The 10691-nt window shown below is 37.5% G+C and overlaps 1 protein-coding gene and 1 long non-coding RNA gene across 2 annotated transcripts; both read right to left on the reverse strand.

Annotated features, from left to right (window-relative positions):
- Window positions 1–4484: 4484 nt before the first annotated feature.
- Window positions 4485–4937, reverse strand: LOC133730626 (uncharacterized). The gene has a single exon (XM_062158180.1). It carries the CDS (start codon window positions 4935–4937, stop codon window positions 4485–4487), a length of 453 nt encoding a protein of 150 aa, XP_062014164.1.
- A 3131-nt stretch (window positions 4938–8068) lies between these two features.
- On the reverse strand, window positions 8069–10417 carry LOC133732241 (uncharacterized). Its single transcript, XR_009856993.1, has 5 exons — window positions 10192–10417; window positions 10039–10063; window positions 9918–9968; window positions 9024–9090; window positions 8069–8333 (listed from the first exon to the last, which is right to left on the reverse strand). It is a non-coding gene; the product is annotated as an uncharacterized LOC133732241 (long non-coding RNA).
- Window positions 10418–10691: the final 274 nt, after the last annotated feature.

A 10691-nucleotide genomic window follows, 5' to 3' on the forward strand; every position in this document is an offset into this window, starting at 1 on the left:
GGGTCAAAAAGTTCTTCTCTTCCATTCTCGTCTCAAACTCTTCCCAGGTAAACTTCGTTCTCGTTGGATTGGACCTTTTGTTATCACTAATGTGTTTTCTCATGGAGCTGTGCAGATAAAGAGTGAACAAACAGGTAACGAGTTCAAAGTGAATGGCCATCGCTTGAAGCCTTACTATGAGGCGTTTGTGGAACACGAAGTGGAGGAAGTACCCCTCCAGAACGTTCCACCTCTTGAGGATTAAATGGAGGTACAAGTCTAGGCTGAAAGACTATAAACATTAAGCGCTGCTTGGGAGGCAACCCAATTCAGAAGTAGCTGTGGAGGAGCCTTCAACGCAGATTTGCTCTTTTTCCTCCCTACTTCTTTATTTTATGCCTTTTGTTTTTCTTTGAACTTTATTTTCGTAAATTTCATCCCTATATGCTTAAGTGTTTCATTGCATGCTTATGATTGATTACATTGAGGACAATGCAATATTTAAGTGTGGGGGAAGGGATTTATACTTTTGTCTTGAGTCATATATATTGAAAAATACAAAAAAATCGAAAAATGTCTAAAATAACAAAAATTTTCGTTGACTTTATTGAGTCTTAGTCTTTTGTTTTTGTTTTCGAGTCTTAGGATGCCCTTTCAACTGTCTAGGATGATTCTATATCTCTGAAATCATGACTAAAAGAGGATCACAAAATTGAGATGACTTAAAATGGTATTCTTTGGTTAATTGAGATATATGAAAAATATATGCCTTGTAGTGGATATGGATTTCGTAACTTTGGTACAGAATACGAGCATGTTAAGATGAATTTGGATTCATATAAACTCATGTGAGATAATTGTGCCCATGTCCCTTTTCTTGGAGTGAAATGAAAAATATATATTCTTAATTTCTTGGCGATGTTTTGATGATCTCATTATTCTTTCATCTTGATTGACTACTTGCCATAGATTAAGTTTGATGGACTAGAGAATGCTAGAATTCGCTCTTGTGCTTGTTGAGACGTTATATCAATACATGGCCCTGATTCTGGAAAGGATAGAGGCACCCTAGGAATTACCACCATTGCCAAATGAACCTGTGTCCCTAATTGTGCCCGTCGTGGGACTCCCCTAGATAAACCCCTTTGAGCCTACGTTAAGCCTTTTCTTTCATCACCCTTAAAATCTTTAACCTAAGCCTTAGTATAGCTATAACCCTACCCTTTGTCCTAAGGACTTAGTGGAGCTAAATTGAGACTTTACTTGAAGATTTTTGGCGTCAACAATGAAGGATAAGAAGAGGTGAAAGTTCAAGTGTGGGGGAATTTTGTCCATAAAGAAAAAAATATGTGAAAGCCGTGAAAAATGAAAAAGAAAAAGAAAAAGAAAAATGTGTACGGCTAAAAAGAAAGGAAAGAAAGAAAAATATATGTTTATGGATTCTAGTCCCCCATACTAAGTGATTTAGGAGTTTGTTTTGAATTGAAGGCCCACTATAGAAAAATTTGGCCTTTGTCCATTTCACGAGAGTTCAAGGGAAGTTTACAATGAAGATTGGGCCCAACATGAAGACATTAGGCCCCTTTATAACACCCCCATGGGATAGTGACGTTTTGGCATACTTGGTGGATTTCTAGAAGTCTCTCTACATTTACATGAGCTCTACTAGGTTTTTAGGACACTTTGTTAATTTCCTTACCCTTCGTTTCTTTAAACCTTGAGCCATGGCCCCATTACAACCCTTGAGAAGACCTTCTTGATCCTTAAGATGGGACAGCCCTTGATGTGGAGATGAGTTGCAAGAGTTGAACCTATGGCTCGGGTCCATCTGTGCAAGTAGTTGATATCCTTCATGAGATCTTTAAAGAAAATTATATTTGTGCTTTCGTTTCTTGCATTATGTGATATACTTGCTATCTTTCACATATAATTGAGTGTATAAGCTTTTAAGCATTGCCATGATCTGAGAGAAGAAAGAGTGGATATACCTTGTGAGAAATTGAATCAAACTTGTTGAAGCATGCTTAACAGAAACCATCACCATTGTTCCAACCAAGTCCTACTTGTGTATACGTGAATTATGTGTTTTAATTAACTCTCGAATGCCTAAACATTGAATCTTGGTTGAGTGCTAATCTTGGTGTTGTGAAAGTAAGAGATTGCTGAGACAAATAGTTGAAGGGCAATAGAGTCATTTTGGTTGTTTGATTCTTTAATTTTCGTTGAGTCTTAGTGTATGTCTTAGTGTGATTTTGCTAAGGGACTAGCAAAAGCTAAGTGTGGGGGAATTTGATAGGAGCATTTTAATGCGACGTTTTAACTGCATTTCCCTATGTTTTCTGCGCCATTTCCTTGGAAAAATCCCTGTTTTGGAAAGTTTCTATTCTTTGATTGGGAAAGTTCCTATTTGTATAAAGTTTCTATTTTTGTAGTTTTCATTTCTCATTTCTGGCAAGTTTCCATTTTTCAGTTTAGGAAAGTTTCTATTTTTCATTTTTAGTAACTTTCTATTTTTCATTTTTAGTAACTTTCTATTTTTCATTTTTAGTAAGTTTCTATTTTTCAAGTTAGGTAAGTTTCTATTTTTCATACTAGTTTCTATTTTCAGGACCTCCGAGCTCAAAAGTGGAAATGAACGCGCAAATGGAAAGAGGAGCTTGCGAACATCAAGACAAACAAATATGAGAGAAAACGGCCCACACATTTGAGCAGAAATGAAGAAACAAGCTTTCCTAGTGCAACCAGGAAACCCTGCGAAATGGAGGAGAGCTTACCAATGAAGTTTCCAACGCAACTATGAAAAGAAATGAAAGAAATGAAGTGTTTTGCGTTGGAAAATAAGAAGGCTTGAAGATGAAGCAACGAGGCCCAAGAACTCTATGGATTTTCGGCAAAATGGATCAAGGCCCACCAAAGCCCATGACATTAGGGTTTGTGACGCAAAACCCTAACCTTAAAGATGTTTGCCGTCCAAAGCAATGAGAGAAACAAGGAAGAGGCGTGGAAAATCAGAATATTAAAGAGAAATTCGGTAGAGATTTTTGAGGGAGAAATAAAAGGAAGGAGAATATATGTTGAACTCGAAAATCTCTCAAAAGAAGTCTAGATACATTCCTTGAAACCCTAAAGGAAGTTTGGCCGAATTGGAAGTGCAAAATCAGAAAATATCTCAAGGAATTTCGGCAAGTTTATTTAGGGAGATATTCTAGAAAATTATGTGATTGGTTGAACCATGTCATAGGGCTTATGTGGCAAGCTTACATTGGAGGAAGATATGTGGATTAAACAAGTCATTGCCGTGAGAGACCCTAGAGAATTGCACGGCTTGGAGACCAAGTTTGTCGTCCCCTATATAGTCTCTCTTCTTCTCAACGTCAAGGGTTCCTCTCTCCATACAATTTACAACTTAGAAAAAAATCAGAAAACTCTCTAGCCTAGCCGTGCTCCTCTCCATCCTCTAGGGCAACCACGAAGTGCAAGCAAGGCCAAGGAAGAAGAAGACAAGCCGTGAACACCATCCATCCTCCACCTTGAAGATTGCTTTCAAAATTCAAGAGACCACATCATCACTTCATTCATCTCACCTTCATCACGGTGTAATCCGATTCTCCTTGTAACTTTGCTTTGTATTTTCGTTGGTTTTGCCCTAGTTGACACACATGTTTGAACAAGTGTTGATTTCTGAAATTTTGTGATTAATTGTTAATTTTCAGATTCATATATTGCGATTTATGGTTGCTTTTGTGTGAGTGTTTGATTAAATTTGCATGATAGAAATCTTTTGTATGATAATCTTGAATGGTTCGAAACATTTAGGGTTTTTATGTGAATGTTGCTACGAATTTGAGAACATGAATCAACTTTTTGGTTTTGTGTTCTTGAATCGAATAAGTAGTAAAGGTTTTGTACAAAAACCGAATTTAATCAAAGAAGATTGCAATTAGGTGGACTTTTTCATACTAAGTTGCACATTTGAGTTGATAGCCTTTCTAGGTGCTTATTGCGTTAAACATGTATGATTGACTAGCTTTCTAGGGCTTGAATGCATGTTTGATAGGATTAGTCTATGTGCTTTCACTTAGATTAATTAGCATTGAAAGTAAAATATGGGGAATTGTTTGCTTTTAACGTTTCACATGATCAACTCCTCTTGCATGACTATGATGAACAATGATGAACGTGAATCAATTTTAATCATGAGTTTCGACTTTGATCTTTGTTCTTGCATTCCATTTGTATTTTTATGTTTTTGCATTTTAATTATTTAGTTAACTTAGTATTTATTTTCGGAAATAGAAAACCAAAAACAAAATGCCCCCTTATTTTCGTAAATATGTATATACTTGTGAATATCTTTGTGATTATTATACTTTGTTTTAAATTTTGATTGTTTAATTGTTTGACAATGACAGGTGTACCCTCAATCCCCGGAATAGAACGATCCCTATTTACTTTATACTACTAATGACATTTCAGGGTTAAATTATGTGCTTGCTTTGAGCGTATCAGGCCACAACATACTCGTGAGTGGTCTTGTTTCCTTGCGTCAAAGCAAAGAACTCACTGATCTTCTGTGCCTTCAGAACAGGTGGAAAGAATCTCTCCAGAAAGAGTTGCTCGAACTCTGCCCAAGTTAGATCAGCGACAGTCCGTAGGCTACGGACGGTATCCCACCAGTTGTCAGCCTCCCCGACAAGCTGGTGTACAGCTAGGGACACACGATACTGCTCCGGTGTCCGTAAGATATCCAAGATCTTCAAGATTTGCCTCAACCAGTTTTCAGCCTCGCAGGCTTCACCGATTCCGTTGAACTGGGGTGGTTTAAGCTTGGTAAACTGCTCCAAGCATTGCGTCACCCTATATCTTTCAAGTTCCTCCGGGGTCTGTTCCGGGGCATTGCCTAGGGCTTCGAATGCCCTTAGCACTGCTGCCATTCTAGGATCGGGTCGTGGCGGCATCTTAACAAGAATCAAACTGAGACAGAACAAAAGACAATATGGTTCACAAAGCTCACAACATGAGAAATGATACGCTTAAAGCAAGCGCATAATTTAACCCTGAAATGTCATTAGTAGTATAAAGTAAATAGGGATCGTTCTATTCCGGGGATTGAGGGTACACCTGTCATTGTCAAACAATTAAACAATTAAAACTAAAACAAAGTATAATAATCACACATATATACATTATTTACGAAAAAAGGGGGGTATTTTTGATTTTGGTTTTTCTGAAAATAAAACTAAGTTAACAGAATAATTAAAATGCAAAAACATAAAAATACAAATGGAATGCAAGAACAAAGATCAAAATCGAAACATATGATTAAAATTAATTCAAGTTCATCATTGTTCATCATAGTCATGCAAGAGGAATTGATCATGTGAAACGTTCAAAGCAAACAATTTCCCATATTTTACTTTCAACGCTAATTAATCTAAGTGAAAGCACATAGACTAATCCTATCAAACATGCATTCAAGCCCTAGAAAGCTAGTCAATCATACATGTTCAACGCAATAAGCATTTAGAAAGGCTATCAATTCAAATGTGCAACTTAGTATGAAAAAGTCCACCTAATTGCAATCTTCTTTGATTAAATTCGGTTTTTGTACAAAACCTTTACTACTTATTGATTCAAGAACACAAAACCAAAAAGTTGATTCATGTTCTTAAATTCGTAGCACCAATTATATAAAAACCCTAGGTGTTTGCAACCACATAAGATTAAAATACAAAAGTTATCTATCATGCAAATTTAATCAAACACTCACACATAAGCAACCATAAATCGCAAAACATGAATCTGAAAATTAACAATTAATCATAGAATTTCAGAATTCGAAAATTGTTCAAACACATGTGTCAACTAGGGCATAACCAACGAAAATTACAAAGCAAAGGTTACAAGGAAGAATCGAATTACACCAAGAGATGGAGATGGTGATGAACGAAAAGGTGATGTGGTCTCTTGAATTTCGAAAGCAATCTTCAAGGATGGTGATGGATGATGTGCACGGCTTGTCCTCTTCTTCCTTGGCCTTGCTTGAACTTAGTGGTTGCCCTAGAGGATGGAGAAGAACACGGCTAAGCTAGAGAGAGTTTTCTGATTTTTTTCTAAAGTTATAAAACGCAAAAGTGGGAACTCCTTGACGTTGAGAGAAGAGAGGAATATATAGGGGACGGCCCCTAGGTCTCCATGCCGTCCAAAACCCTAGAAAAACTCACGGCTATTGCTTGCACTTCCACATAATTTCCTCCAATGACTTCTTGCCACATAAGCCCTATGAGGTGTCTCAACCAATCACATAATTTCCTAGAATATTTCCCTTGATTTTCTTGCCGAAATTCTTGAGATAATTTCTGATTTTCTGTCTTTAAATTCGGCCAAAACTCTTTAGGGAATGTAGGAATGTATCTAGTCTTCATTTGAGCTTTTCTTGGTCTCCACCTTTTTCTCTTTCCTTAAAACTCTCTAGGGAATATCTTTGCCGTCCAAAACCCTAGGAATTTCACGTTCTCCCTTGTTTATCTCTTCCTTTTTCACGGCAAAGCTTCTAGGGTTTATCTCCAAGTATTTTCTTTCCATAAAAATAGCCCTAGATAATCTCCCTAGAAAATCTCTTTTTAATTTCTGATTTTTGGACGCCTCTTCCTTGTTTCTCTCTTGCAAATTCACGGCAAAACATCTTTAGGGCTAGGGTTTGCGTCACAAACCCTAGTTCCATGGGCTTTGGTGGGCTTTTATCCAATTAGCCGAAAATCCAACAAGTCTTGAGAGTTTTTGGGCCTCCATGCGTCACTTCTATGCCATGTCATCTTCCAACGTCACAACACTTTATTTTCTTCATTTCTTTTCATAGTTGCGTTGGAAACTTCATTGGTAAGCTCTCCTCCATTTCGTAGGGTTTCCTGGTTGCACTAGGAAAGCTTGTTTCTTCATTTCTGCTCAAATGTGTGGACCGTTTTCTCTCATATTTGTTTGTCTTGATGTTCGCAGGCTCCTCTTTCCATTCGTGCGTTCATTTCCACTTTTTAGCTCGGAGGTCCTGAAAATAGAAACTAGTATGAGAAAATAGAAACTTACCTAATTTGAAAAATAGAAACTTACCAAAAATGAAAAATAGAAAGTTACTAAAAATGAAAAATAGAAACTTGCCAGAAATGAGAAATGAAAACTACAAGAATGGAAACTTCCTAAAAATGGAAAATAGAAACTAAGAAAAATGGAAACTTTCTACAAATAGGAACTTTCCCAATCAAAGAATGGAAACTTTCCTAAACAGAGTTTTACTAAGGAAATGACGCAAGAAATGTAAGGAAATGCAGTTAAAACGTCGCATTAAAATGCTCCTATCAAGAAATCATAAACTCTTCAACGTTCGGTTGAAGTCTACAAATCAAAGACTTTTCCATTTTCATGTGCCAAATGCACGATGTGGAATCTCCCTAATGAAGATCTCACGATATCATTTTGCAACAACACATAACTACGATGATCGGATTATGCAACGAATGAATGACTCTCGAAAAGAAGCAAAGTAGATAGGGGAGCCACGCGAAGGGTTATGGTAGCGCAAAGGAATCTAAATGAGAAGCGATGGTTTGGGATTAGGCGTCACAGGTGATTTGAAACTTCTTTCTTAAATCCTTTTTCTTTGGAAATCGAGACAACTCGCAAGACAACGAAAACTCAAAAGATTTTTCCGCAAAGCTTTTTTTTTTTTTTTTTTTTTTTTTTTTTTTTTTTTTGGAAAAAGAAAAACACTTTTGCAAAACCAAGAGAAACTTTCTCGAAAACGTTTTTGGGTTGTTCGGTTTTTGGAAAAAACGCTTTTACGAAAACAACTCTTTTTTTTTTTTTTTTTTTTTGAAACCGGCTCTGATACCACTCTACTGTGGCGACCCGAATGGGTATACCACAGTGCCGTAATATTAAGCCAATAGGAGCTCGATACGTCGTAGACCTACCAACTTAATACTACAAGGCTTGTTGAAAATGCAATTTTTGGGAAAATGGGAGACCAAGAAAAACTTTTAAGAAAGAACTTTAAATCAACAACCCAACATTTAAATCGACAAGTCAGGAAAAGCAACAAAATAAAATGGCAAGTGCACTGTGATGCCTTAGGGCTTACATCATAACCGAAATGAAAGGGAGTTCAACAATAACAATACAACAAGGGGTGAGGCGCGCTCCCAGGTAGGCGGACCTCACAGAGTTCAACATAGAAAGAGAAGCTAGTAAATCGATAGAGTACCAAATGGGAAGAACTTCAAGCAACAGGAACAGCAACACACGGACTCGGCCAACGACCCACCTCTAATCCAAATCGTCCGGAATGACCTCGTTGTAACCTGAAATGTAGGGGTGAGCATTTCGTCCTCGCTAGCCCAATAGGGGCCGACCCAACCTTAGTTAGGTTTGAAATCTAATAGGTAAAACATAGCTACTAGAATATAGGTTGCGCGCATTTGTAAAATCAAGTAAAACAAATGCAAACAAAAACAATCACAGTTGTTTCGTTTCAGGAAATCATATGCAGCATGCTTCACACAATTTGGAGCTCCGAGATACTTACCTGCCGGCTAAAGTAAAATAAATCAGTGACCGATCTGGTTCGTCCTGAGTAAGAGAACCAGCCAACTACTCTGTAGTCCTTGTGACTACAAGTAGCGAAAGTGTCCATTTCCTGGCTCTGAGTCTCCTATGACTGGTTCACTGTCTGTACTTACCTTTCCCCGACAAACATAGGAGCACAGCCCCCTCCGGAGGTTCACGGTTATCGACACCGTGGGATCCCTAGGAATCAACGCGTCTAGGTCCCATTCACTTTCAGGTCACAAACATACAAAGGGTACAGTATCTCAACATGCAAGTCTAGCCTCGGTTTTCGCAATCAACAATTATCAGTTCTGAAAACACATGTATCACGAGGCATCGACTAATGAACAACCAAAAACATACTTGCAGGCAACATAATATTATACTAGAGCATTCCACATATAACGAAAAGCCTCTAACAAGGAAGGGACAGCTCACCCTACCTGGAAAATGTTGGCGTACTCCACACTCTGATGCTTTCCGCTTAAGCTTCCTTAACGATCGTGTTTCCTAAACCATTACTTAGTTGGTAAGTAATTATCCAGGTAAACATCATGATCAACTTTAAAGTAATCGCGCATACTAATCCTTTTTATTTCAATGAGACCATTAATTATTTCTTTCAACCTTTACCAATTTGGGAAACTAACTTCTTTCTTAAAAAGGAAAACGTCCTTATCGCTCCGCTAAACTTTCGCCAATCCGAGCGACCAAAGTTGAGTCGATCCTTATGTTTTACGAGGTCGGTCAACCCTGGTCAAGTCTCGGAGTTGACTTTTGACATTTGACTTTGACTTCTGACTTTTGACCAAGTAATCCTTTATTTACCATTATTTATTATTTATTAAAAATAAATAAGTAAATAATTATAAATAAAGTTTTACTTTTACTTTTATCCAATTACTTCTCATTTTTCACCTTTTCACTTTTACCATGACTTTTACCTCCACACTTTCACTTTTACCTTTTACCTCCTTTTTACCGAATTTACCTTTACTTTCACCTTCTTCACTTTTTTACCACTTTACCAAGGTAAAAACTCATTTAATCCAATTTTTACCATTTTCTTTATTTTCCCTTTTCTTCCAAGAACAAATCCATTTCTTTTCTTCTTCCTTTTCTTTTTCCTTTGGCCAAAACTACACAACTATAATTACCAAATCTTCAACAACAAAATTCCAACACTAAGAAAATTATGCTAATAAAATCCTACTAATTTATCCATCCTCAAATCTCTAATTTCACAATTTTTCCAACAACAACAATAGCTCAACATAAACCAAATCAATCAAATAAATTCCAAAAATTCTAGGGTTTGTCCAAAACCCATTCCTTACCCTTTCTCCTTCAAAAACCACGTCATATACCTTCTCCTTGGCCTTCTTCACCTACAAATCCGTCCATAATCAACATCTCAACCAAAAACTCGAAAACAAGGTTGCATGGATAGATCCTTACCAAAAATCCTTGCCAAACCCATAGCCTAGCTTGATGGTTCAAGGAGAAATCGGGTTCATGCAAACAAAATCACAAACCCAAATTAAAATCTCGGATTTAGGAAGAAATAGGTATATATCGAAGGATTAGAGGCTAGATTAGGATGGAAAATACCTTGATTTGAGCTTGGAAAGAAGAAATCACAAAAGCCCCAATTTTAGCTTCGGGTTCTAGGGTTTTTGGGGGATTAAATGGCTAAATTTCTTGATTTTGGTTGGAGAAATGGAAAGAGGGAAGGAAGAGAAGAAAATCTGGAAATTTTGGTTGAAATCCGGATTCCGGCGACCGGCGGCGGCCGGCGGCGGTGCGGCGGCGGCGATTTCCGGCGAGGATGAGGAGAGAGAAGCTCTCGGGTAGAGAGAGAGAGCTGAAGTGAAAATGAGGTGGGTTGAGGCTAGGGTTTGGAGAATGTGTTCCTTAAATACCTCTCCCAAATTTTAATTGTGAAAAGTCGATTCTGCCCCTCCTTTTGGGCCAATGGGCTTGGGCTGCTCCTATTTCATTTTCCTTTTAATTTTCTCAAGCCCACTCCGAAAATTACCTCTTCAAACACCCTTATTTCTCCTATACTTCATCGAATCCTTTCGGGAAAAATTTTCCGAGCTTATCCTAAG

This window comes from Rosa rugosa, chromosome 2 (genome assembly GCF_958449725.1).
Source record: "Rosa rugosa chromosome 2, drRosRugo1.1, whole genome shotgun sequence".
Taxonomy (NCBI): Eukaryota; Viridiplantae; Streptophyta; class Magnoliopsida; order Rosales; family Rosaceae; genus Rosa; species Rosa rugosa.

What these genes read in the sequence shown, in the direction of transcription:
- LOC133730626 (XM_062158180.1), bottom strand. Translation starts at nt 4,937, where the DNA reads ATGCCGCCACGACCCGATCCTAGAATGGCAGCAGTGCTAAGGGCATTC.